This window comes from Hippoglossus hippoglossus, chromosome 3 (genome assembly GCF_009819705.1).
Source record: "Hippoglossus hippoglossus isolate fHipHip1 chromosome 3, fHipHip1.pri, whole genome shotgun sequence".
Classification (NCBI taxonomy): Eukaryota; Metazoa; Chordata; class Actinopteri; order Pleuronectiformes; family Pleuronectidae; genus Hippoglossus; species Hippoglossus hippoglossus.
The window spans coordinates 17950591-17978494 of record NC_047153.1 but is presented as its reverse complement, the minus strand read 5'-3'; the positions used below and the strand labels follow the sequence as shown (position 1 = coordinate 17978494).

General features: G+C 38.9%; 3 protein-coding genes across 5 annotated transcripts; 1 reads left to right on the top strand and 2 right to left on the bottom strand.

Annotated features, from left to right (window-relative positions):
• Nucleotides 1-551: 551 nt before the first annotated feature.
• Nucleotides 552-11430, bottom strand: phf10 (PHD finger protein 10). Its single transcript, XM_034580454.1, has 12 exons — nucleotides 11273-11430; nucleotides 10218-10327; nucleotides 9597-9727; nucleotides 9257-9340; nucleotides 8590-8714; nucleotides 8308-8457; nucleotides 8077-8186; nucleotides 7776-7920; nucleotides 7295-7438; nucleotides 2961-3069; nucleotides 2395-2583; nucleotides 552-1740 (listed from the first exon to the last, which is right to left on the bottom strand). Exons 1-12 carry the CDS (start codon nucleotides 11342-11344, stop codon nucleotides 1643-1645), a joined length of 1467 nt encoding a protein of 488 aa, XP_034436345.1. The 5' UTR covers nucleotides 11345-11430; the 3' UTR covers nucleotides 552-1642.
• Nucleotides 11431-11704: 274 nt separating this feature from the next.
• On the top strand, nucleotides 11705-20468 carry rab4a (RAB4a, member RAS oncogene family). Of its 2 annotated transcripts, XR_004613213.1 has the most exons (9): nucleotides 11705-11839; nucleotides 13116-13196; nucleotides 13921-14035; nucleotides 15021-15083; nucleotides 15217-15371; nucleotides 15588-15683; nucleotides 16133-16278; nucleotides 17353-17566; nucleotides 18044-20468. XR_004613213.1 is itself a non-coding variant. In XM_034579211.1 (8 exons), exons 1-7 carry the CDS (start codon nucleotides 11824-11826, stop codon nucleotides 16246-16248), a joined length of 642 nt encoding a protein of 213 aa, XP_034435102.1. In that variant the 5' UTR covers nucleotides 11705-11823; the 3' UTR covers nucleotides 16249-16278; nucleotides 17353-20468. The 2 variants fall into 2 exon arrangements, 1 of the variants encoding a protein (XP_034435102.1); XM_034579211.1 differs by having other exon boundaries at nucleotides 17353-20468.
• ccsapb (centriole, cilia and spindle-associated protein b) lies at nucleotides 20121-26867 on the bottom strand. 2 transcript variants are annotated; one of them, XM_034579198.1, is made up of 6 exons: nucleotides 26771-26867; nucleotides 26110-26139; nucleotides 24278-24646; nucleotides 24087-24197; nucleotides 22703-22917; nucleotides 20121-22597 (listed from the first exon to the last, which is right to left on the bottom strand). In XM_034579198.1, the coding sequence occupies exons 3-6, from the start codon at nucleotides 24627-24629 to the stop codon at nucleotides 22415-22417; spliced, it is 861 nt and encodes a 286-aa protein (XP_034435089.1). In that variant the 5' UTR covers nucleotides 24630-24646; nucleotides 26110-26139; nucleotides 26771-26867; the 3' UTR covers nucleotides 20121-22414. The 2 variants fall into 2 exon arrangements, with proteins under 2 accessions (XP_034435089.1, XP_034435079.1); XM_034579188.1 differs by lacking the exon at nucleotides 26110-26139 and having other exon boundaries at nucleotides 26771-26866.
• Nucleotides 26868-27904: the final 1037 nt, after the last annotated feature.

Sequence of the window (27904 nt, the reverse complement as noted above, 5' to 3'; positions counted from 1 at the left end):
TGCTGCTCAGTGGAAAACTGACTTTTATTAGTTGTATTGCCGCCTTGATACTTTAACTGGTAAAAGCACTGGATTGGATCAAGCTAGGACATGATGTAAAATAATGCAAAGTCATATGGATGATTGCAAATAGACTATTGCTTTATTTCTATAGATTACCCAGAAGTAGGTGCGTGTGTGTGTAAGTGCGATGTCTGCATGAGTCCTTCTTTAGTGGTCTTGGACAAGTTATTGTCTGAGTTGGGGAGTGTGGAGCAGAGAGAGGAAAAGCTGGGGTGGTAATACTATACTATACTATAAATATATGATGCAATATCAACATCATTATAATAGTAATAATAAACCAATATGATAATGCTGTTGCTATCACCATTATATGTCATGTAATTATTATTATTATATACCATATATTATAATAATAACCATTACATTAATTAACATACATCGCTACAGTGGTGAAGTGTGAGCCAGACCAGGCAACCAAAAATATTAGACAGACTACCAAACCCATTAAATGACAACAATTCTACTTAATAACTCACAGATTAATAACTCATTTTTAAAGTTGCTTTTATTGAAAAAAACCCACTTCTGAATTCAGTGACTATGACAATATTAGCAACAAATATTCCTCAAACAACCTGCTCATTGCAGGATAACACAAAAAAGATAAACATGATAAAAAAAAACCAACATATTTTAAGGTGATTGCAAAACCATCAGTTGAATGATTGTAATTGCTAGATGCCAGTTCTATCGTGACTGTGTTATCACAATGAGTGGTTACATTATCAACAGTGAAAGGTTGAGATATTTTGTTCTGATAAACAAAACTCACACATAAATACCTGAAAACAGCTGCAGCCATCATGAGGTCACACAGCCAGTGTCCGTTACATTTCATCACAACAGCTCACAAGCACCATGTCATCATATGTAAGACAAGACTGTGTTTAAATAGAACGGCTCTTTACTGGCCTGCCTCATTAAGTTCAAGTTTATGAGACACAAAAAAACATACAAAATGTATTGATCAGCAATCTCTTGATAACCATGATCGTTTCAGTAGTACAGAATCAAAATCACCATTTGCTGAACTGAAACAATTTCCCATGAGTTTGTTTCTGCAGGAATGTTAAGAAACTACAGGATTCATTGGTTTAATGGACACATTGATGCCGTTAGTGGTTAGTAGTTAACATGATGTAGTGCAGAACATCTGGATGATAACTGTCTGAGGTTCAGTCAGTCTAACATTTCAGAGCAGAGCTGCTATGCTAAATTCATGCTATTTTAATGCCTAATCTGGGGTTTTAGAGCTATAATCACAAACATTTCACTTTGTCTTGAAGATGGGAAATAAGAATTCAAATCTATCTTCATGTCCCTTTTTAAAGACCCTCTCAGTTAAGAGTAACAGCAGGTGAGGATCTTATGTTTGATTGTTGGTATTTGACAGGAGGGCGACAATTTTGTTAATTTCTGGATCATAATCTGGGTTTTTCAATAATTCTCCAAGCTTTTGAGATTAATGATAATGATTCAGTCTTTTAAAATGTTCCGGCCTCTGTAAATGACTGAAATAATGACAGTACATTTGTGTGGAATTTGGTCAACGTTTTGTGGTTCAAGATGCTGATGATCATTTTTGAGCTGACTTTGACTTCTTAGGCGTTTTGGCTCCTCCCTTCTTCTTGGGTGTGGTAATAGATTTGCTGCAGACTTCACAAACCCAATGCCCTGAGGACACAGAGAGACTGAATCAATAACCATGACAAAAATGAGAAATACAAAAACAAGTAATTAAATTAATCATGCGAGTAAAAGTCTGCTTTCAGACACGCACTGAACTCCAACATTCTCCTAAAATTATCCAGAAGGGGTGTATGTGACAACACAAAGGTCTCAGTCATTTGCTCTGGACACGCTCTGGAGTTTATCCTGCCAGCCCCCCCCCCCCCCCCCCCCCCCCCCCAGAGTAAAATGTTCGGAGAATGGCGGAGTAAGTCCATGTGAGAATACAGCAGGATATTATCCGGAGAATGCACAGCTAGTGGGTGGGTGTGTTGAGGACGTTTCTAAAACATGTAATTTCCATTGCAAAATGTATAGGTTATGTCCTGCCTCCAGCATGCTCTGCCCAGCTGCCACCTCTCACCCGAGTGTTGTGGTCATTCCGTTGTAAACACGTTTGACTCTGTTGTCTGGACAATTGGGTCTGGACATTTTACAGAGTTTATGCCTGGAATTGGCTTTGTTGTATTTGTTGTCCAGTCACCAAGTGGGAAGTCAATCAAGACTGTTCAGTAATGCAAGTCATATAAGTGGTTGTGTATCTGTCTGCCCACCAAGCCTCCCCATGTACTAGTATGTACTGTATGTGCTTCCACTCACCATTGGGTATGGAGTCCATGCCCACGCAGAACGTGTGGTAACCTCGATCACATTTGTCACAGAACATCATCTCGTCCTCGTGGTGGGGCTGCTGGCACACGGTGCAGGTCTTACACTCCATACACTGCCAACGGTACGTCTGGATCACACTCACCAGCCCCGTGCTCATGTCCAGGCAGGACGGGTGGCCTAGAGTTTATGGACACAGAGAAACGTGCAAAGAAACAAACATGCATACACAGAGCCGGAGACAGGCACATAACCAAGGACATACATAAATACACAACACATACACAGACACACACAGGGAAACAAACACAAAAGACAAAAAAAGACATGTGAACAGGTCCACCCATCCACATGCACACACATGAATACACCACCTTGTCGCTTGAGAAGAGCTCAATATCAATTATTATTAATTAGCAGAAATTTCAGAGACTTTACTGTTTAACTGTAAATATAAAAACTATAATGATGTTTAACACATTTTACAGAATTACAAAAACATAACAACACATCAAAAATTCATGGAACTGTCCTTTAAATGAAGTGTGTGAACTTACCACTGTTATCACATTGGGAGCAGTGAATGAGAGCCTCTGGTTTGCCTCTCCTGTTGGCCTCTTTACCCTTCTGGCAAATGCCACATATAGCATTGGGAATGACCTTAGGCTGCAAGGGCAGAATAATGCTATAAAAACCAATCATACATGTGTTTCCTGTAGTCATGGACAATAATGTAGTTCAACAAATGGTAAATATCTGGAAAAACAAAACAGAAGGACCACTTTATAATGGCTTTAGCTTGATTTATACACTCTATACACAAACTGAATCAAAGCTGCCTTCCAACTAAGATTGGTGACAGTGAATCTACAGATTAAAATAGATCTCAGACCATCTTGTAGCATCTAAAATCTAAGGAGGATGTATTTTAACTGTGGTCAAGTGGTGTCATGGAGAATCCTGCAGTGCTATTTTTTTCAAGAAAAACATGATCACATAAACATTTTCTAATGCTAATTAACTCATATCTATATGTTGTCAACTTGAATCAATTTGTTGTCGAACACAAGCACCACTTCTGCCTCCTCTATGAGTTTGCCAACTTTATTTCCCTTCTTTACCTGCGCTGTACAAATATGGACATTGAAAGAGTCGCTCTTAATAAAACAAACAGTTTGAGGAGTTGACAGAGGACAGGAATGCAAGAACCAGAGTAGAAATGTGAGGAGGCTATGGGATACTTAAACTTTCCAACACTTCATTATTCACCTGTGTGACACCCTAATTTAATGTCTTTATAGAAAGCCACAGAAATCTTAGTTCAAAGGCAAAAAATATGAATAGACAATTTTAACTGCACAACAGTAAAGACTGAGGAGGAAGAATGTATATTTTAAGTCAACAAAATGTGTGTATTCTATGTTCCTTAGTTTATTCAAACTTGAAGAGCATGAAAAACATCAAAATAAGAACGTGTCATTATTATTATTAGGAGACAAAATCTGAACTCAAACCAAATATACTTTTTTTTCATGTTATTCAAGGGTAAATCATGTGTTGTAGCCTGCATCCTTTCTAGTTACTTCTAACATCTCAGGAGATGGTGAGACAGCCATCATTAAAATCCCCCCTGATCACAAACAAACAGCCAAGAAAACAAAACTACAGGACACAGTTATGATGGAATCCAAGAAACAAAGTGAAGAACTAAACAGAGAAAAGACAGCAGCAGGAAAAGGAAGTAAGAAAAAGGAAAAGCTGGATAGAGACCCCTGAACTGCTCATGGGGAATTTAATATATAATATATTTATATGTATTCTCCAGCACTAATTCTCCCTAAAAGCATAGTTGTACATAGATTTGGCCTGGCTGTGTTACTGAAATCTATACATTTCTAACTATGTGTTTGTGGGCAAATTTAATGTTTACATTACTAGTAGTGACTAGTCAACATTAAGTCTGCTTTACGCCTGTCGAACACAGTCTTTTCAGTCAGTCTTTAGTGGAAACATCCAAATGAGCAATTCATGAGGTTGAATCCAGCTAGTTTTAATAAGTTTTATTCTACATTAAAGGGATAGTTCACCGAAAAATTTAAATTCACTCATTATCTACTCACCACTATGCAGATGGAGGGGTGGGTGAAGTGTCAGAGTCCACAAAACACTTTTGGAGTATCAGGGGTAAACAGTGTTGCAGCTAAATCCAATACAACTGAAGTAACATAATAAAACAACAGAAAACAACATACTGCTTGTGTGGTATCAGAGGACATCAGAGGACATGTAGGCTGAAAACATGGTGCAAATGAAGCTGTCTCAAGTCGAATATGAATGTCGGGGCTTCCGGACACTTGCATGACACCACACGAGCAGTATGGAGGCATGTTAGGGTTTTTTTCTGTTGTTTTATCACGTTTGAAAAATTGATCACCAGCACTTCAAATGTATTGGATATGGCTTCAACGCTCTTTACCCCTGAAACTCCAAAAGTGTTTTGTGGACTCAAACACTTTGTTCACTCCTCCATCAGTATAGCGGTGAGTAGATAGTGAATTTTCATTTTTCAGTGAACTGTCCCTTTAACTAAATTTGAACAAGAAAGACATACTGTATATATGCACATAAAGGAAAATGTTAACCACGATGTATGGTTTTAAACAGCGAGGCAGATAAAGTAGAAACTCTATAGGCTGATCACACACTGATCTCAGCCACAGCTGGATTCCAATGCAATTTAATGTCTCTGCTGTCAAGTGATTTCTAAAAATTAAGTGATACGTTAACGTGTTAGCTCTGCCATACAACTTCTACAGGCCTGTTTGGACTGAACACACAGTATCCACTGAAACTGAACTCTGCTCAGCCTCACGACTTGTGTATGTAATCATGGTCCTTTAATCTGACCAACAAAATGTAAAAACTAATTTCTGAGCTCCTTCTGAGGATCAAACCAGCACCATGCATTATTTTAGGACTAATGCAGTCAATGGCACAAACACTGACAGTCAGTATAATTTGCTGCAGTTGATAGTAACTTAATTAATGTCATATTACTGTATGAAACTGTGTCACAGTAAATACAATTTTTAATCTATCTATGGATAAGCTACAGACAGGCAAACATGCAACATGTATGACATTAGAGAAAAACACTGCTGAAGAGGCAATCAGTCAATCTAATTAGTTCATTTTAAGTTTTTTTTATTCATGAACTGTATGTGAAACACCACACTACTCAAAAGCCTTGTTTTCACCAACGAACCACTGCACATACTGATGATGGAGCCAGACCAGAGCGAAGTAACGTTAATCAGCATCAATGAGGAAGCAGGCTTTTCTGTCATAGTGTTTGTGGAGACATAGAAGTCATTTGAAAATATCTGAAAGATCTACAGCTGAAGGGGGCCTGGTGCATTCCAACTAATAATACCTGTATATATTGTATTTTCCAAATTGACCTTCAAGTTAATACTTCCGTAGGTCCTGTTGTACTCACAAACTGAGAAAAAACAAAGATATTATGTGACTAATTCTCGTTTTTTCTGGCTATTATCATGCAACCATGTCTGGTCTCTCGGCTTAAACGCATGAGTAAAATGATCAGATGAATAAAGGTTAAGTCAAAGTTAAGTTGAATCAAACTGAAGCACAAAAAAACTGATAAACAGACACTAGAAAAAGGACCATGCCCACACCACACAGCTGAGCCAAACTCATCTGGACACTCATATCACACTTTTTAATGAATTATTATTAATAATAAAATATTTATGGTGATATACCAACACATTCTATGTGTTGGTAATTTTCTTCTCCAAGTTTGAGGATTGTAAAATAAACAAAAAACAAAGTGCATAGCACAATGGGCTGTTGGAAGTGAGTGGTAGACTCATATATAATACTATTTGCCCATCTATAGTGCCTCAAATTTCAAGAAAAAAAAAAAATTTCAAGACATTCATTTAAAATGACTGCTATCAAAGATATGTCATGACTGGGTGTTAAACACTAATGTGGGGCTTGTCCAGTGGACTCCAGATCCAGACAGATAGCATGCAGACTACTTGTAGCTCAGCTCAGCAACAGTGTGAACACAGTCAGTAAGTCCTCATCTCTCAAGGACAGTTAACATCCATGTCAAACAGTTGTCTGATGCTTATTAAAAGATTAACAGTACAACATATGGTGTATAAACAAAGTATATTATTATACCAATACACACTTTTAACATTAAGGTTAGGTGCATTCTACACTCTAGATATAAATGTCAAAACTCTCTAGTGTTAACATCAACTACTTTAAAAGCAACCACAAAATGTATGTGGTTTATATTTTCTATATCAGAGTAACAAAAAGACTTTTCAAAAATGAAAAAGAAAAACTAGCAGCCAAAACATCCACTTACTTGTCTTGGAAGTATCTTTTTTTGACAAGTGAGGACAGACAAGAGGTATATTGAAGACACTTAAAAAGGAAAAACTTTTAAAGTTCAAATTTGTCTTCGCTGAAAAACCCAAAAAGTGAAAGTGCAGTGAAGAAGAAACATGTGAACTGTTCCTTTAAAATGTTCTTATTGCTCACAGTCTGGTACGAAGAGGAAAAAAACCACCAAGTGGCAATCATAAAAACAAAAACTGAAGACAGGACCCCAGGTGTGTGTCTGTATGTGTGTTTGTGTGTGTGTTTGTGTGTGTGTCGTGTGAACCAGGTTGTCTCAGCTGAAAAGCTGACAAACTGTGGAAGTCGGAGAAAGAAAGTGAAGAAAGCTAGGGAGGGGTGGCGGGATGGATGGAGTAAGGGAGTGGTGGTAGTAGTAGAAAGAGGAGGAGGGGGTAGAAAAGTGCTGCTGCTGTTGTTGGAGAAGAGTTCAGGTGGTTTTGTCCTCTACCTTGTACCCTGGGGTGGCTTTGTGGGAGGCTGAGTGGCGCACGCTGCCGTCTTTGCCTGGGGTGGATGTTCTGTCTTTGGCCTTGGACTTGTGTCCGCCTCCCTCCTGGCTCTCCACGTCTGATGTGTTGCCTGAAGAACTGTCCTGTAGGGGAGCAGAAGAGGGGGAGAAGGGGTTTTAGAGTCATGTACACAACCATATGATGATGATTCAATGTAGAAAAAGAGTCAAATAGAATGAAACTCAGTAGAGCACATGCTTCCGCCAAGGCCCAACAGTCCTTTTATGAAATCTGACCCCTGATTCGGATCCAAAATTGGGTTCTTCCCTGACCCATATCCTTCCAACAAGTTTTTGCGTAATCATGCTAACTACCTAACAAACACATAGGAAATCATAAGCTCCTTGGCGGAGGTAACTTTAGTTGAGGTAAATGACAGATGAATGATCTGACACCCAGTTCCAGTAGCTAATGTCTCACAGATGAGTTCTTCTTTTTTTCATCTTTTCCATCCTCTGCGTCGTCCGAGTCGGGCTCTGAGTCCAGTGCTGGGAGGTCTGGATCCAGTGGAGGTTCAAACAGAGCTGTGTTCAGCGGCAGATATCGCAGCTCATTGGGAGAATACCTGTAATGCAAAACACAATGATGAATCAGGGAAGAACTTTCAGCAAAGCAATAGCAGCCTATTTCACTTAGGAAAGATGGCCATTTGTTTTGAGATGGTTGAATATAAAAAGTGGCCTACTGTAGGCAAAAACATTCATTTAAGTGTGTAATGGACCTTTTGTAGTAGTCTTGGAACTGTCCTGGTATAAGAGCCACAGGGTAAGGCCCCGTCCTGGTCAGCTCTGGAGCCAGCACCTTGAACCTTCCTTGAGGCACCTGGATGATCTGAGTAAAGACACATTAGACACAATGAATCTCTTATGTAAAAACAGCCATTTCTGCATCGTTGGCTCTTTGACCAACCCCTGCAAAACCACATGTCATCCATATCCCCAGTGGGACTTACATGTGTCTGGAGGTCAAAGTAAGCTCTCCTCTCTTCCATACGCTCCCTGTTGAAGTTACTGTTGAACTCTGCAGCTTTTTTCGCTGCCTTCTTTATGTACTCAGGAACCTTACTGGCCTCCACCTTCTGAGGATTCTGCTGCTGCATTTGCTATAAAAAAGACAACAGATGGATACTTACAGTTTGTGTTTTCTTTTTTAAAATGCTTTAATAAAAAGTATGCTAGCACATTAATCCTTTGCCCTTCGGTCTACAGGATATTTCAGTTGTTTGTGTACTTACAGAGTACTCTTTAGCTATTCTTTGTCGCTCTCTCTCCTGTAGTATGACTGAATACTCTCCGTGTTTGGCTGGATACTCCTTTATCATCAGATCTATCACCTCGTCACTCCGCAGAGCTGTCAGACCTGCAAAAAACAAATGTGCAGTTTTTGTGTACATACATCTACATAATTTTTTTCCAGATTCATATAAGATCTCTGTGACCTTTGACAACTGGAATGTAATCACTTTATCTTTGAAATCGAATTAATTCCCTCCAGCACTCTCATATCACATCAAGAGGCCAAAAACACCATGACATTGACCTTCAAAATCTAATCAATGAATCAATGAGTCCAAGTGAATTGTGCTATATGTGATGAAATTCCCTACGGGCAGTCCTAATACATGACAGTCACCTGGACGTGAGGTCACTGTGACCTTTTGACCTTCGACCACCAAAATGTAATCAGTTCATCCTTTTTACCAAATTTGAAGAATGGGACGAACGGACAATCAACCCAAAAAACATAATGCCTCTGACCACTGGCTGTCGCTGGTGCAGACGAATAAAAACACACACAAGCATGCTCAAACTACTACTGAGAGTGGAACACGTGGACAAGGTTCCTCACATACAGCTAGTATTTTGTACACTTTCGACACAGTTCTGAAGTTTGATTCCTACCCAGAGTACACTGTGTTTCAGTGATGACATTCTGTTCACGCAGGTAAAGCTTCTCTTTGTGGGACAAGTCTCTCCTCTCCATATCTGCACAGGGATAAAAGAACAGTATCATTACAACAGTATGACAGTAGACAAAACATGACCACAGACTGGCTTCTCTATTAATAATAAAACTAGTCTTCCCGTTCACAGTGCCTAAACTAATACATAATACAACATTTGTCCTGCGATTTTACACTAATATCATAATCTATAGAAATCAAATAAACTTGATAGTTTTGGATCAGCAAAAAATCAAAATATTAGGTACTATTTTAACTTTCTTATTGACAATTCTTACCAGGGTACTTTCTCTTGAATGAGGTGACTCCCAGATACTCGCTGACCTGCTCCTGCAGCATGTAATACTCTCCCATGTCATCTGACGGCCACTTGTACTCTGTCAGATTCTCTGCTGGGAAATATGTCGGGCTGGAAGGAGAGGTGGGCGAAAAAACATATTATTTAAAACCAAGTACAAGCTTGTTTTATTCATATATATTTACATAAATTAATCAAATAAGAAAATTATATTGTGCAAGGACAGTAGGTGTTCAACTTTTTAACATTCCTTTAGGCAAATGTTTAATTTGCGGTATTGAGCTATATAAATAAAAATATCTTCACTAGTTAGGAAGAATTCATATATTCATAATGAAAAGGAAGACTAACCATTATTCTACTTTAAAAATAAATGGACTGCAGTGGTTAATTGACTGCAATTATGTTGTCCTTTTCTACTCCTAATAACCACTCAAAGCTCTTTTTCACATTCACCCATGCATTTATACAGCACTTCTATATATAGCACTTCTCAATCAATCATCCACTCATAAACTGATGTGGTCAGCCAGGAGAAATTTGTGGTTTCAATATCTTGCCCTCCATGTGATGTTTCTTGCCAAGATCCTAGCAAACCTACCCGAGGTCTTGGCTGGAGTTGTCGCAGCTTCTGGAGCTGTCCCCTGAACCCATCCTCCGTCTTTTGGGAGGTTGGCTTCCATCATTGGACTCTTCTTCTGTTACATCCTCCTGCAGATGAAAAGAAAAACAAGATATTAACTTTAAAAATTATATTGTACTGATAAATTATATGATAATGTCATGTTAACGGCATGTTGGCATATGCTTATATGACATTACTTCTTAGGAAAAATAAGTGGCTTAGTGCAGTTTTAAAACATCCTCATGCTCCCGGTGTACAATAAAGTGGGGGTAGAAGTATCAGGAATCACAGGTTGAAGCTCATATATATTTTAGGACTTTCTGACATCTCAGTTTTGTTTATTTAACCAGAAGGGTTCAGGATCAGAACACATTGAACATTTCTAGAATGTACATCTGTACCATCAAAGTCATCTTCCGCTGCAGAGAGACAGCGGAAAACATATTTATCAGTCATCTATTCTAGATTCATGTGGTCAAATTGACCCTGAAGGATTTAGTTTTGGAGCTTCAGGTCCAGTCTGTACACTGGCCTCTTTTAGCATAAAATGAGGCTAAATTTTTATATTATTATGCAGGAGGGCGATTATTTTTTTACTAATTCTGCATCAATTAAAGATCCTTTTGTTGATAAGGTGGTGTGGTTGGAAGTAACTTTCTTAGTCAGCATCTGTGATCGATTGAAAAACATGAACTACACGTTTGTGTCAAACCAAAACAAGCTGTCTGACTGACAGGAGGACACAGTAAAGTGCAGTCACTCTCAAACTACTCATAGAACCTGCTGCTATTCCAGACATGAACGTTTCAAACGGAACACGAGTTTCTGATTATAAAACAATAGTAGAAGATAAACCATCCCAGTAAACAGTGTCCCTTCACTCCAGCTGAAAACAAAGGCATCTCTGCTAACAGTGCTAACGTCTGTCAATCATGGCCGCTGTTGGCCAGTTAGCTGTTAGCCAGTTAGCACGCATAGCCCCGGGAACACAGCTGTGTGCGGTTCGTGTGTTTACGGAGAATAAACGTCACCTTTATGGATTGTGCTCCGGGAGTGGCGGGGTTGCTGTCGCAGGGCGGCCTGACGGGAAGCACAGCAGCCATATTTAGTTAGATACAGGCTGCTAACAAGCTAGCTCTACAGCCGTTTCTTCCTTCACTTCTTCTTGTGAAGATCAGTGGCTGGTAGCAAACGCTTAGCGACACAGGCGCCATCTTGTGGACTGGAGTGTTGGTTGGGAATTGTCTAGCTCAAATGTGTTTATTCTAAATATATTAAGTATGTTCTTTGGTCATTTAAATATTATCTTAAAACAATTATTGTCTCAAATAATTAAGGGACGTCCTGAAATTTAAATTTTCTAAAGACCTAAACTGGTTCAACAGCGGCCGTTTTGAGACATTACAATGTTCGGGCTTTTATTTTGAAATGGCAAAGCACCTACGGGAAGTCGGAGGGGCAAAATCTGCTGGAATCCGCGGAAACCAGCAGCAGAGTATTTTCATTTACTTAGCTAGCGAACCATCTGTCAACTTCTATTCGTCCATTACTTCTCTTTCACCGTCAAACCGACACCGGGGCGATGTCAGAGTCTTACGGTAAGAGATCCGCTTCCACCGGGCTAACCACCGTTAGCATCCCAGTTAGCCACAGATGGGAAGGAAGCAGGTGTGTCGAGAGGGGTTTTCTCAGCGTAAACAGAGATCAGGCTAATGGAGCTGCTGGTGGAGGCTCATGGCCTTTAAATGTCGTGTCAGTGCGATAAAATGGACTCAGGAGATTCAGTGGCTGTGCAGAGTAAATGAATCGACTTTATAAGATTATGAACGGGATGAGCAGGAAACTGGCACCAGAGAAGATGGAGCTGCTGCGAATATGTGACTGAGCTGCGCATCCTGTAAACTACCTATTATAACAGTGTAAACTACGTATTATCACAGTGTAAACTACGTATTATCACAGTGTAAACTACCTATTATAACAGTGTAAACTACGTATTATCACAGTGTAAACTACGTATTATCACAGTGTAAACTACATATTTTCACAGTGTGTAAACTACATATTTTCACAGAGTGTGAACTACATGTTACCATTGTGAAAACTACATATTATCACAGAGTGTAAACTACATATAAACAGAGTGTAAACTACATATTATCAGAGTGTGAACTACATGTTATCATTGTGTAAACTACATATTATCACAGAGTGTAAACTACATATTACCAGAGTGTAAACTACATATTATCAGAGTGTGAACTACATGTTGTCATTGTGTAAACTACATATTATCACAGAGTGTAAACTACATACAATCACAGAGTAAACTACATATAATCAGCGTGTTAACTACATTTTATCAGAGTATTACTACATATCTGAAGAGTGTAAACTACATATCTGAAGAGTATAAACTACATATAATCAGAGTGTGAACTACATGTTATCATCGTGTAAACTACATATTAACACGGAGTGTAAACTACATATTACCAGAGTGTAAACTACATATTACCAGAGGGTAAACTACATATTTTCACAGTGTAAACTACATGTTATCAGAGTGTCAACTACATATTATCACAGAGTGTAAACTACATGTTATCACAGTGTAAACTACATATTATCACAGTGTAAACTACATATTATCACACTGTAAACTACATATAATCACAGAGTAAACTACATATAATCAGAGTATTACTACATATCATCAGAGTGTAAACTACATATTATCACAGAGTGTAAAAATGCTACTGTCACAATTAAGTTAATATCAATACAGTTAATGATGAATGCTGTGATATTACACACATTATATGATTTTATTTGGTCTTTATATCTATCATGGTTTCTGTGCTCCCTCCTCAGATTTCCTGTTTAAGTTCCTGGTGATTGGAAATGCTGGAACAGGCAAATCCTGTCTGCTGCACCAGTTCATTGAGAAGCGGTGTAAGTTGGAACGATTCAAAACGTTACTCATTATTCAGTTACTCTGACTTCTAATATAAGTGTTGTCCTATAGAACTAGCTTGTCAATATGTATTATTAGTGAAACACTGTCAAAATCCTGAAATGAACTACAGCCTAATAATGATATTAGGGAGTTAAAATGTTCCAATTCCAGTTTTATAATAAACGTAATCATAAATGACTTACTAAAAAGGACACATTTGACCAAATATGTAGAACTTGAATAAAAAAAAAATTATTATGTCAAATGTAAACAGAAATGCAAATCTTTTCTGCATTGTTTACTATGTAATATAAAAGTTTTCATACCAGCAAACAAATGATATGTTGGAAATCTGTCATACCCCTGAATTCTTTCGGGAAACCAATAAATCGGTCAGGCTCTAGACATGACATAGAACATATAGAACTTAAACAAGTAAAACACAGATGTAATAAGTCCATCATTATATTTATTGTACTGTTCAGTGGTTATTTTATTGAAATAGTACACGTTCACCAAACTATCCTTTGCAGTTATTTCTTAATAAAGACATGATTCCACGTTTTTTTTTGTTTTCCAGTTAAAGATGAATCCAACCACACAATCGGAGTGGAATTTGGCTCAGTGGTTATTTTATTGAAATAGTACACGTTCACCAAACTATCCTTTGCAGTTATTTCTTAATAAAGACATGATTCCACGTTTTTTTTTGTTTTCCAGTTAAAGATGAATCCAACCACACAATCGGAGTGGAATTTGGCTCAAAGATCATCAGCGTGGTCAATAAAATGGTCAAACTGCAGATTTGGGACACTGCAGGACAAGAAAGGTTCAGGTAGGAGAAATGTCAAATATATGTTCCGGTTCTATGTCCAGCTGGAAAACTTAATCCTTTACCTTCACATCACCAGGGAGAAAAAGTGGAGTGAAACTTAAAGTGAATAGATTATTTTCACAGCGCACATGGCTGTTATGGAAGTTTTCTGGAAGCTGGTGAAAGGAGAACTCAGGCAGCAGAAGGTTTCAATGTAGACTTGATGCATCAAGGAGACCAGAAGGTGAAACAATATACAAACGCTAACAGAGTAACATGAGCAATTGTCACCCCCAAGTCGGACGATGTCTTCCACAGCCTCCCCATATATCTCCCTCTACTTGTGTCACCCATTCCAACAGCACATCCATGAAGGGCTAGAATGCTGTCACGCTCTATGTTACATGTAGGTGTTCGCATCCTATTGGATAGTTAAGTCTAAAGTATGCATAACTAAATCACATTGTGTCCTTACGTCTTGCCACTGGTGAAATACGCAAAAGAGTTGAAGTTGGTGCCTCAATGTCTGGGAGCATCTGAGTTAGATATGAAAGTCCCTAAGCGTAGACACTACAATGTACTGTTGGTTGGTCCTTTATCTATAACTTGACCTTTGGTACTGCTTAGAGAGAGAAGGGAGTATCTGTGAAATTAGCCTGGCACTCTTCTCTTAATGGTGTACAGATATATTGTAATATACACTATATATACATAATATATAGTGGGATATACAGTAATGTGTGAGGATGGTCAAAAATTCCTCAACAGTTGTGACTTATCAGATGTGTAACTAATTTCATTAATTTGCTGCATTGTTTTGCAGTAGTTGCTGAAACAGTTTCATATGTTTTTTTGTGCTTCCAATAAGGCAATGAAAGAAAAGATTTGGGAAACATTTAATCCAAATTAAGGACTTGAGATGAAAGTAAGTCATCACATATTATCTGTCTTGACTGTGCCTATTGACCTTTGTGTATGTGTGTGTGTGTGTGTGTGTGTGTTTCAGGTCTGTAACCAGGAGTTACTACAGAGGAGCAGCAGGGGCCCTGTTGGTCTATGATATCACCAGGTAAAACAATGATTCACACATGATTTCAGATCACCTCAGTATCTGGTCCCTTGTTATTTCTTTTTAGTCTGCTCAGATTTCCTTTCTCAAATGTAACCTGTGCGTCTTCTTCCTGTCTCTGTCTCCACTGAAGTCGAGAGACGTACAATGCTCTGACCACATGGCTGAGCGATGCCAGGATGCTGGCCAGTCAGAACATTGTAATCATCCTGTGTGGAAACAAGAAAGACCTGGACTCTGACAGAGAGGTCACGTTCCTGGAGGCATCGCGTTTTGCTCAGGAGAACGGTAGGACCAACAGTTTGTGATCAAATGGTTCAGTTTGAGTGGTTTTCCCAGGGAAAATTCACATTGAGTTAACTGATATCTTTGAGTGTGTGTAATTCAGTTGGATTGAATTTAAGGGCTGTTGGCCCCTGGTGGAGGTATGTGCTCGACTGAGTGCCATTCTACTTAGAAAAAATGACAAATGACTAAAATACTGTATCTGTGTGTGTGTGTCAGAGCTGATGTTCCTGGAGACCAGTGCTCTAACAGGGGAGAACGTTGAAGAGGCTTTTGTCCAGTGCGCTAGGAAAATTCTCAACAAGATTGAGTCAGGTAAGATCTCTGATCCTTGCCCATAACCCTAACCCCTGAATCCTTCCTTATCCTAACAGGATCAACAAGGTGGGCTTATGTATGACTGCAGACACTGTAGCAGTTTTGGGATCTTTTTTTAAACAAAGCATATCTCCAACACATCACAGTCCCAACCAATGAGCAGACACCGAGCTGCAGCATTTCTCCTGGAGATAAATAGAAATCTGATCACAGGAGGAGAGTGGAAGAGTGAAGGCCAGATCAGTTCACAGTTCTATAGTGGGACAAAGGGATGTAGTGGAGGGAAAATGTGGCGCACCTGTATTTTATATTTACACTTACATTGTCCAAGTGTTTTTGTATATGTTCACCACAACATGAATGGCAAGCGGTGCACTATTTAAGTAAAAAATTATTAAGAGCTGGTGATCATCTGTCTCCTCACTGATTTCGTCTGTTATTTCCAGGAGAGCTGGACCCAGAGAGGATGGGCTCAGGAATCCAGTACGGCGACGCCGCGTTACGACAGCTCCGCTCTCCTCGTCGTGCTCAGACGCAGGGCACCCAGGAGTGTGGCTGCTAGTGGACCGGCCCTGTAACATACACATACAAGGTAAAGGGGCCAGAGAATCAGTGTATTTAAGGTTTCTGTGTATAATAAGATGATGATGAGTTTATGAAACTTGACGTTCTGCTCATTGCTCTCTGTGAATCCTCTTCACTCAGCCACTCTTTGTCGTCTATACTCCTGGCACTCATCTCATCACTCACACATTTTCACAATCTGAATTGAGATGGAGAGTGGAGGGGTTTTAAGAGCATTTTTGGTTTGGACATAAATACATTTTAAATGATTTACAAGTGCCTTTGTGATGTTTCACCCCAACCAAGACCAAAACCAAAGGAAAAATACACTTAGACATACATCAGTGTGATATGAACTACCTAAAATGACATCTTTAAGAAAAATGTATTGATGTGTATTTGGACTTTTCAGTTTGACTCATGTCCCATTCACCAACATAGAGGTTTAGGACCTATACTGTAGCCAGCCACCAGGTGGCTATGGAGAAGTTTTGGCTTCACTTTTGGGGAGCAGTCATGTCATCCATCTTTATATGCACTTGATGTATGTACTTTAAATTTAATACGTGTTAGTTGGTTTAGTTAATTATTGGTCCTGGTCTTTTTGTGTGATTTCATGACAGTAAAAAATATAGAATATAACCAGATTTATCCTCATAGAAAACCGATGACTTCATACATCATATTGTTTCATCTTTGCTTATTCTCCCCCCAACATTGCTTTTTCAAACTGTGATCTACACATTTTGTATTCATCAAGGTAGGAAAAATAACGGAAACACTTGACTTAGGAATTGATCGCCCACTCTTCCTGCAGATCTCTTCACAAGAGATATTTTTAGGGCACCCACAGCAGGTGGGATACCCACCCACAGATCTTCATTGATGTACAGATCAGGGGGCTGCGGGGGCGGTTCCAAAAGCTCCAGCTTGTGGATTTTGAAGTCAGCTTTGGATCATTGTTCTGTGGTAGACGCCAGCCTGTTTTCAGTTTCACTCTCCTGACTGACTGTAGCACCTTAGTATCTTGAATTAGCTGGTATTAAGTGGAACCCTCTCTTCTCTCTGCCTGTGTGATGAATGTGTGCGTGTGTGTTTATAGTCTGGTTTAGAGTGGTTCAGACAGGTTTGTGAAGACCAGGTGAAGAACAGCCACGAGGAACCATAAGGTCCCGGGTTCAGGTTGCGGTGCTGGTGATTCCTCTCTGACCTTTGACCTTCGTACGGACCTTTGAGAACCTTCAGAACCTTCGTTATCATGGCCTGCACCTGCAAGAGATCCACGCCCCCTATTAAGACCTCTGAGCATCTCCAAGGTAACCAGAGACCATCACCTCCAACAACCTGCTCCACTATTGGGCCAAACCCCCTCACCCAACCCTCTAATCAGGATTTGAACTACTGACATGTAACTTTTCTCCCTCTCCTAACTGTCTACTGATCCGCCCTCTCCTGCTTTCCTCCCAATGGACCACACTTGTCTTTTCATTACGTCCCATTCTCTCGAAGTAAAGACAATTTGGGTTCAGCTGCACATATGTAAAATATTGATTAACTTTCAAGCTGTTGGCACCTCCTGGCTTTAGCTTCATACTCACACACCGACACAAACTGTCGATTTTCCTTAGAAAACATATTTAAGAAAACTGTTTAACTGTTGCAACTTCTTCCCTCTTTCTTCATCTGCCTGCTCTGATTGCTTGTCAACTTCCTGCTCACCTGTGATCATACATGTTGCACTTCCTGTATGACCATTTCACTTCCCGTCTTCTGTACTTTCTCTTCCACTATAGTTCCCCTTGGCAACTCAGAGGACAAAATACATGTCATCAGTTTACCTATCCTCGTGCCCTCCATGCCTACCTTTCTTGCAATTTTGTTTACTCCCACTGATGCCCTCTGTTACCTCTCTCGGCCTCTCTCTCCTCCTGTCTCCCTGCAGCATCTTACACACTGTGCAGTGTATCTGTAAATAGAGATTGACGCATGTTTTCTCAAACAGAATATCAGAGTATTTCATTATGAAGAGATATTATATGAATATGAAGTTAGATATCATATCCAGTATTGGGTTGATGCACCACTGTATTATTATCATGTTACTCTACATTACACTGGGAACTTGTGAGCAGCATACATGGACAGGACTGTTTGCAGCATTTATGTTTTTTTGTAATTGGGCCAAGTTGATGTGGATTACATTATGGACAAACATGTTTATGTGTTAAAAGTCTATTTTATCTTCAAGTTCATAGATTTATTAAGAAAACAGACAGATGCAACCTGAAATGATCTGAGCAATTGGTTTTCTATTTCATTGCATTTAAATTATTTGTACTGTTAAAAAATAAATGTCCACTCTTAATTCTCAATGGCATATTCAGTATTGAACTGTTAAATGACATTGTGTAACACCAAAGGACTCCAGTTGTAACTAGAAATGTTCTGATACCATTTTTCATTCCCGGTACTGATTCCACCAGCTGGACTTTGTGAATCAGCCAATACTGAGAACAGATCTGATACCAGCGCATTTAAAAAACCAAATTAAATTAATGCAGGCGTATAGCACTGCAAATAGCAATGTACACTCCAAGTTAGACATTTCTGATGTTTTCATGACAAGTGTCAAACATTTTTTGGTTCATTATGAATCTGTGGTGGGACAATTATTTTCTTAAAATAGCTGTTAAAGTGCAGCCTCACTTTATATAAATAAATGATTTTTTTAAGTAGAACCACCCCTAAAACATAAGTCTTGCATATGGTACACGTCACCATTTTACTTGTGGGACTTTCCAGTGTGAAATACTGCCAACTGACATTTTATATCGCTCTGGCTGCACTAATGGAAATCCTATCTTCTTTTCCACTACTTACCAGTTGCAGTGAAGTGTAACTGTTGTTTTGGGGCAGTAAAGAAGTCATAATTTCTGGGAAAAGAAAATTACAGTTTTATCTGGGTGATATTAATCTACTTTAAAAACTTGGTATCAGACTGGTTCATAGATTTCTTTACTCACTGATTCCCAACAGTATCGGAGACTTTTCTGATCCTGGTGTCGGTATTAGGACATTTCTACTTTTGACTAATGACTGGTCTACTATAATGACACAGTAAATGTTGCCTGTTTACATGGATGCATGAGTGGTTGCTGCTAGCTGTCAGTAAATAGTTACTGAATGGTTTCAGCAGAGGTGTGAATTTATCTGATGTGTGCTTGAATATTTTTTGTCTCCAAAGATACTTTATGTCTCATATTTTAAACTTAAAAACTGTTTTAACATCACAAAACCCTCAACAAAAAACAGGTGTCTTTTGCATAACTGTATCCATGCGTTACATATATTTATGTTTATTTTTTTTTTATTTTGCCCCAAAATAAAAAGCATTTTACTTTTAAATGAGGTTCACTTCAAACAGTAAAAGTATATTTCAGGTTAGAATATCCTGGAGTGTTTGACAGCAGGTTGCCGTCTTATGTTTATGTCATCAAGTCCATTGTCTAAATTCACGTACGTCCGTTTTTCTCGTCATTATGAATATCATGGATTTTTAATTTATTGTGTATGATAAAATCATATGTTTTTAAAATAAAAAGACTATAAATAAAGCATCTTCTTTGAAAGGCAGATTTTCCTTGAATTCTTGGACCCAAAAAAAGGAAAGACTTCTGTAAAGACTCTTTTTCAATTCTAATGGACTGAATACAGGATGCAGTCGCAGATAAAATTAGTAGATTAACACAAACTAATCATCATGTATATTTAATGTATGATTTTGTGCAGTAAGCCACATTTGTGAAGATGCTCTCTTACATTATTGATGCTAAACGTTCTTCAAAGAGATTTAATCCAAGGAGTTAAGAATTTAGCAGACTGACAGAAAATTGATTTATTAAAAGCTTTGCATCACAACATCATTTGACCTCAACAGTTGTCATCTACATAATTTTCATTATGTACATAAAGTATGTTAAAAACCTAAAACAAGAACAGAAAGGGTATTATGGGGGTAAACAATATTGTAGTTGCCATTCGATTATATTAGAAATTAGATAAAACCAGACTGTTCACTGGACTTCTGGTGTCTTGTATCATCTATTCAATCGATTCTTCTTCATGACCTCTGATTCGGCTTTCTGCAGTAGGACAATCATTTGGTATGACCTATTTATGAATGTATGACAATGTCCTGCTTGAAAGGAATGGTCATGCTTTGTGGATAACCGAGTAAACCCTGAAAAATAAGGCAAGTATCTTCTCACCTGGATTAAAATCCCTCTACAGTATAAACAGGATCTCATCTATAAAGTTTGGTCTAATTAACAAACTAATGAAGTAAACTAGGTATTTACTACCCTATTTCACTCAGATTGTCAATGTGCACGTCTAAAAACCACACTGGCTCGTATGCAGTTATTTAAAATAGAAGAATATTGCACAAAAATTCACGTCTCATCTATACTACAGCAAAACAAAGAAATTAAATGAATACAAAGCAAAACAGGTCGTGTAATACTGAACTCAGAGCTGCAACAACAAAACAGAAAAATATTACATTTCTTAACGTGAAGCACAGGCCTCTAGTTCTCTCCTTTCCTTTTCCTCTCATTTCCTCTGTGTAACAGTCCGATCAGAACATCAATAACTAGAGTTGTAAATTGTAAAAATGTTGTGTATTTTTGGCACAGAGCAGATTTGATCACGGTTTGTGGGATCTGATTTCTCATGGTCTCAACATTCATGAAAAGATCCGATCTGTTACACAACGGGTTCAAATGCTGTTTAGTCTTCTCGTGTACGTACAAATAACATTTATCTTCATTACTTTCACATAAACATACACATTTGCAGAGATTTAAAAGACATTACATGAAAACGTAAAGCTCGTTCAGAAAATGTACAAATGTTATTTAAGAAAAGTGACTAATTGTCAAAGTGCTGTTTGGTTTGGTCATGCTTTAGTTAGCATTAGTAACATGTGCCCATGTTATTTCTATTATATTTATAATAGCAGTTCTAATATGAGGTAATTTAGACTTTGGCTTTACATCCAACTTTGTATTGATTGAACTCTGGCTCTGAATCTTATTCACTAATAATTAGAATTAGATCTTTAAATAATTTAGTTCATTATTTTGTGTTGAAAGAACCTAAATAAACTGTAAGAAAGACCAGTATCCTAAACACCACACACACTGTTCACAGCCGTCCCAGTGGCTTTAAAAGTCACAGGTCTTCAGACCGTGTTAGCACCAGGTTGTTAGATTACACACACAACAACACAAGAGAAGGACACACGTGTTGTCAGCAAACTATTTGAAATGTATTTATCACACAACGCAGTATCTGAGGTGTACAATCTATCAAGTGGGAAAAGACCAATCAACTGTTACACAAACAGATAAATCTATAAGTCTTCAGCATTAAGTGATCTGAAGACTATAAAACCTTTAAAACAGACATATCTATGTATGTCAACCAACATACTGCTCAGCACACACGGTGATTGATTAAACCATCTAAATGTGTGTCGCTAAATATTTTGGAATGCCAACTTTTGTTCTAGTGTGTTTGACTTTGTTTACATGCGTACACAATATGTCCCGTATCATACAACCCTGATGTTCCCATTTTGTCTCATTTTAAAGAAAGCTAATCACTGAATCTATTCACACACTGTGCCTTCACTCCCTGTGTGAGACCACAACAGACTGATATCCATGTATAACGTATTTGTTTAAAGGGACTGCATTGAAGTATGGCTGCAAATATCTATTTGCATGTATGCTCTGTCTCATCTAAATACCTGTTGACACATTCTTAACTATACATCATCTTTAAAATGATTTCTTTCAAGAGCCTGAACTACCCTGTCAGATGTTTCTAGATTGATTTACAGATGGATCGATAGACACTCATAGTCTAAAAAGCCACACTGTGAAATTCAATGTTCCAGCTCTTTCTGTTTACATGATGAATGTCAGAGTGATGCACATTCAGAAGCCTTTGTGTGACTCAATGCTCTATTCTACAATAGTGTGTACTCAGACCTCAGAGATGATAGGCAATAATGGCTTCACTTTCTTTTTTGTCTGGAATCATCCTGACTTACATATGTCTCCAGTGAGTGTGTGTGTGTGTGTGCGTCTGTGTTTGTCCTATTGTGAGCGAGCAGAGAAGCAGCGCATGTACTCAGTGAGCCAGGGGTTGAATTCGGGTTGAACCACCTTCCTGGGCTTGTCCAGCTCGACAGACTTGGCTCTCCGGCGCTCAGCTCTGTGGGTCTGGATCTGACGCTCCACCTCCCGCCGGGTCTTAGCGCGTAGAGCCGACTCGTGGATCTACCAGCAAAATAAGATACACATTTCAGTTTCTGTGGTGTTCAGTCACAACATACAGTACATTGTCACACACAGGTATTGAGTACAACAGGACAGAACGATTACCTCAGTTGTCGAAGCCGTAGGGCCGACGTTGTGCGTCTTCCTGGCCCCGATGTCTGCATGCTTCTCTCCAGAAGCGTACAGAGCGAAAGAGTGTCTGCTGCCCTTACTCTCCTCCTTGGGCAGCCGTGATGGTGCAGGTCTGACACGATGGGAGGTCCAAGTTTGTTTTGAGGATTTGGGAGGTTTACTCTGCTGCGTTCGGTGCTGTCCAGCCTCTTTAAAAATAAAAGACTCAGATGGTTCAGAAGGTTCAGGTGTGCCAAAACACTGGAAACAAAAATGTGTGCAAAGCAGAAATCTGGGGAACTGGTTATTATGTACCAACTCGTACTGAAATATACAAATATAGATTGAAATGAGCAAGAGTATCTGGGTCATTCAGTGTTAAATCATCTCACTTTTGTTTTTCACCGTGAGGGATATAAATAAAACTATGTGTCTCAGATCCTAATTAAAGACGATATGATCTGACCCAAGTTTGAACTTTCTGGGAGGATTTTGAATTTGATTGGTCATATCTGCCTTAATATCGGTCACAGAGAGATGGTTCTCTGTCCTTCCCAGGTCTACATTTACACACAGTTTGTGTATAGTGTGGTACTATACTCATAATACTAATGACATATTTGGAACAAAGATATTTTTGTATGCATGTTACCCACAGAATGATATAAAATGGTCAAAACCTGAGACACTACATTTTGTGATACTTCTAAATAATGGGTCTGCAGTTTAGTTCAACGTTTCACAGAAGCTTTACATTAGTTTACATATACATAAAGTAAGATACTGTTTATACTGACTGAATGAAGATAATTATCCTTTTGCATTCCTTCTCCAAAAGGGGGAGCCAATGTCACATTATGTTTCCCAGCCACACATTGATGGTAGTTACAGGTCTCCACCCCTATTAGTTACCATACAGCAGCGGAAGAAAACCAACAACACTAATAAAAATAAGGTTCAAAATCATGAGAAAATCCGCACTTCTCTGCTGCTGTCACACAGCTCACACTCACACAGACAGACAGAACCAGGGACTGCAGTTCTTTTTTCACATGTTTTCAATAATCACTTACTGACACGTACAGCATGTTAAGAGACAAATGACTGATTTTGCTTCACACGGTCTTTAAAGAAAGACACAAATAATTTCTGGATTCACACCAAAACTTAATTGGTTCTTCCGTAACCCATACTGCATCCTTCCATCAAGTTTCCTGGTATTCTGTCTGGTAGTTTTTGCATAATCCTGCTAACTAACAAACAATTGCAGATGAAAACATAACTCCATTGTGGAGGTAATAATTATATTGCATCTTTATTTTGATATACCATTCAATTTCTCGGCCAACAGGCATATATATGATATCCTCAGAATTACCTTGGTCTCGCACTCTGTGGGAAACTGGTAACTGTTTACTGCCTCTGGCTCTCTGCTCCTCCCTCTCCTCCTCTGGTACTCTCGTCAGTTTGACACCATCAAGCTGGGAGCCTGAGGAGAGAGACACATTGAAGAGTAACATACAAACATACCAATATGTTTATACAGTCATATTTAAAACTCAGAGCTACCTCCATTTTCCTGCTCCTGAATGTGAAGTCTGGGTACAGGCCCTGCAGTGCTGGCTTGCAGCTCCGGCTGTTTGTCCGTCCTCGCCCCCTGACACTCCTCCAGCTCGGCCTCCGTCCCAGCCCTGACGGTTTCATCCTGTACCTGGTTTTTATTGGGAGGAGGGGGAGGAGTTCTTCCAGCTGAGTCTGAATCACTGTCTGAGCCGCTCCAGAACCAGGGGTTGTGTGTTTGCTCCAGCAGCCGGCGTGCCAGCCTGTACTTCAGCATCTCCTCATAACACTTGGTGTAGGTCTCCCATTTGGGGTCTTTGAATTTCTTCATGTACTCCGAGCGTATCCTCTTGGTCACCATCTTCTAAACTCTTTGATCTGTGAACCAATAAAGCTTTAAAAAAACATGCATAACATATGTTATAGGTTATGTAACATCTGCTATGTAACGAGAGGGTTCGAGATGTGGTGGTTGGATCAGTCTGAATGAGAATAAACAGCAGGACTAAGACGTATATCTTTTTTAAGCAACACTTTACTGTTATCCACCTTCAGCAGCGTCACAACCCACTTCCTGGTTACAATATGTCATAACAGATCACGTGTGTGAACTAACCAGTCAGAAGCAAGACTGAAGTCTGTATCTGCAGATATGCTTTTATTGATAATTGTTATTCATTTTGGGGCCATGCTGATGAAACTTCTATCTATTATTTTTTTCAATGTCAAAAAACCACACAATTCTGGTCTAGCTCTCTGTTTAACTCTAAAATATGTAATTTGTTATTATGACAATGTGAGGGACAAGTCGCTAAACAATGTAGTTGTTTTTATTTTATTTATTTATATATTTGTTAATAAACAAAAATGTTACCCTTTTTGATTGAATTTAACTTTGTGTCTCTTACAAACAATACAAATCCATCTGTTTTTAAAACATTAAAGATATACTGAAGCCCCCTGACGTGTGTTTGTCTAATTTCTTATTTTGGAATTTTAAATTTAGACACATTTACAGTATTTGACAGGCCACACAGTTTTTATGTGTATTTTTTTTTTTTACATTTATAATTTCCCTTGTTATATCAGCTGTCTTATATTGTGTTGTGCACTGTTTTATTGCTGACGTAATGAGTACAATTTCTATGTATTGCTTTATTCACATCCTTTATGTAATTATTCTTTAACATTTATAAATTTATAATTCTATAGTTTTTGCAATCATAGTTTTATGTATTTGTTTATTTCCATTTATAATTCCCCTTGTTCTTTTGCGTTGTGTATCTTGTATATCCAACTCTCTTGTGTTGTGTATTGGTTTGTCCCTGACATAATGTGTACAGTTTGTATATATTTATTTTTATACATTCATGATTGTATTTATTCATTTACATTCATAACTGGGTATGTAATATATACAGGGTACATAATTGTATATCCAGTTTGCTTGTATTTTATTTTGTACTGGTTTGTACCTCACGTAACATGTACAGTTTGCATGTATTTATTTTTTTGCGTTTATAATTGTAGTACTTTGTTTACATTTATGAGTCTATTTATTTATTTCCATTTAAATTGTCCTTGTTATTATCAGCTCTCTTGTGTACTGGTTTGTACCCAACATAATGTGTGTAATGTGTTAGTTGTAAACTGTGTGAACATACATTTGTAAATATTATCACTGTGAACGTTGTGAATGTTTTTCTAAAGAATTAACGGACTTCACCGCTGAGCCGCACACACACACACACACACACACACGCACACATTTAAACCATTTAAACAATAACGTGGAAGCAGTTTGAACCAATGACAGCGCAGCTACATCAGAACCCGCCTACCTTCTTCCGGGGAGGCGTCTCCTCTGTGGGCTGCAGATAAAAGATGAAACACTTAGTTTGAATAAACACGATCTCTTCATCAGTGACATTAAAATGTGTTTTATTGTAAAATTTCCTCTGGCTGTGAAGTTCATCGAGCGATACTGCGCTGGCAGCGATAACATCCTGAACGTGATGACGCAGAAGCCATCTCCCGCTGTGATAGGCTGCTGCGATCTGCGACTGAAGAAACCTACAAATTAAATGTCAGTGTCTGAAAACACTGCAGCTTTTATAATAATCCACAGCGTCCTCACGCATTAACTTCAAACAAGCTGGTTCACCTCCGAGATTTAAAAACGAGATGGCATTAAATCGCCATTTTGTATTATATCATACGAGCTAATTACAGTATAACACAACCACTGAGTTGAATCATCCATCTGTTGTCGCACATCACCTCGTCATGTTATCAGTAGATACAGATGTTAATCATCAGGTAACATGGAGGGCTGACAATCGCCTGTTTGCGTCCGTGTCTCTCAAACGCAGTTCGGTAAGAACGTTAAATCGCGGTGACGATAGATCGTCTGTGGACAAACAGCTCATCGGATATTCAGAGCTGCTGCTGCTGCTGCTGCTGCTGCATGAGGCTAATTTAGTGTCCGGTAAATATACTCACACCGGAGAGTCGGGTTTCACAGAAGAGGAGCGGAACAGATGGCCGTCCACGGTGCTGCTGTAATCACAACACACGCACACACGTACACGCACAGTACGAAGCCCCGCCCACCCCAAGACGTTTTTAAAAAGCCACACACGCGCACACCCTGCCTGCAACAGGTGGCCCGGGGCCGGGACGTCAGAAATGCAGTCAGGGCTGATAGTGATTTCCATCAGAGCGAGAATGGGCTTAATAAAACCGATTAGTTCATTGTGTTTCGACTGATTCAAGCTCTGGATCAATACACACAATGGTTGAATTTATTGCTCAGGCTTCAGAGACAGTGGGCCTCCCCTCACGCAAAACTAGGAAAAAGTTGCCCCTTTCTTCTCTCTTAATTTACTTGCTTAGGTTTTGCTCAATTCCTGGATGGTTCCATAATTAAGCAATTTGATCCCACGGAGGAATTGAGCCGAGAAAGCCTAATACTGCTGTTTGACATATTTCCTCAGTAAAGCAAATACCTCCACCAAGGCCCAACAGTCCCCTTAAATTAAATTAAACTGCCAGACAACTGCACACACTCACTTCCCGTAATGGGCCTGATTTTTTAACCCCCCCCCCCTCAAGATCAATGAATAATTCCCTGGGAAATCAGTGAAAATGTTGAAATGTTAAAGAAAGTGAAATAAAAGAATCCAGTATCTGAACTCCTGATCCAGAGCCACACCCAAATGGGATTGGTTCTTCCGCGATCCATTCCTCATCCAGTTTTTTCCCCCCAAGCAATCCTGCTAACTAACAAACAAGTGCAGATGAAAACATAACCCCCTTGGTTTTAGTAAATATTTCTGTCCTAGTTTCTGTATAAGGGGAAATAGTGCATCTCCCAGAAACTAGTGTGTCTCTAAACTATCTGTACTTGTTATATGTGACGTCCTCTGATAGCTTATTTGGTGTAACAGGTGTAATATGTCTTCTCTTCCATATGAGCTTCCCCTGAAAGAGTATGGAGCCCCCGGGAGAGGCCTGCATTACGCTCTGATGCTGTAATTGACCACTTGTGTCTCCAAAATGTTCCTCTTGTAGGCCAAATGTACCTGCAGCCTGTAGTGGTTAATCATAGGCCACACAATAGATCACTGAGGTGGT

Coding starts and splice junctions, on each gene's coding strand:
- phf10 (XM_034580454.1), bottom strand. CDS start 11,344: ATGGCTGCTGTGCTTCCCGTCAGGCCGCCCTGCGACAGCAACCCCGCC. Junction 9,728..10,217: donor AACTCCAGCCAAGACCTCGG/GTAGGTTTGCTA, acceptor CTCTCCTTCCAG/CCCGACATATTTCCCAGCAG. Junction 2,584..2,960: donor CTCCCAATGTGATAACAGTG/GTAAGTTCACAC, acceptor CATAAACTCTAG/GCCACCCGTCCTGCCTGGAC.
- ccsapb (XM_034579198.1), bottom strand. CDS start 24,629: ATGGTGACCAAGAGGATACGCTCGGAGTACATGAAGAAATTCAAAGAC. Junction 22,918..24,086: donor CCACAGAGTGCGAGACCAAG/GTAATTCTGAGG, acceptor TTATTTTTAAAG/AGGCTGGACAGCACCGAACG. Junction 22,598..22,702: donor CTACGGCTTCGACAACTGAG/GTAATCGTTCTG, acceptor TTTTGCTGGTAG/ATCCACGAGTCGGCTCTACG.
- rab4a (XM_034579211.1), top strand. Junction 15,372..15,587: donor GCGTTTTGCTCAGGAGAACG/GTAGGACCAACA, acceptor TGTGTGTGTCAG/AGCTGATGTTCCTGGAGACC. Junction 15,684..16,132: donor TCTCAACAAGATTGAGTCAG/GTAAGATCTCTG, acceptor TGTTATTTCCAG/GAGAGCTGGACCCAGAGAGG.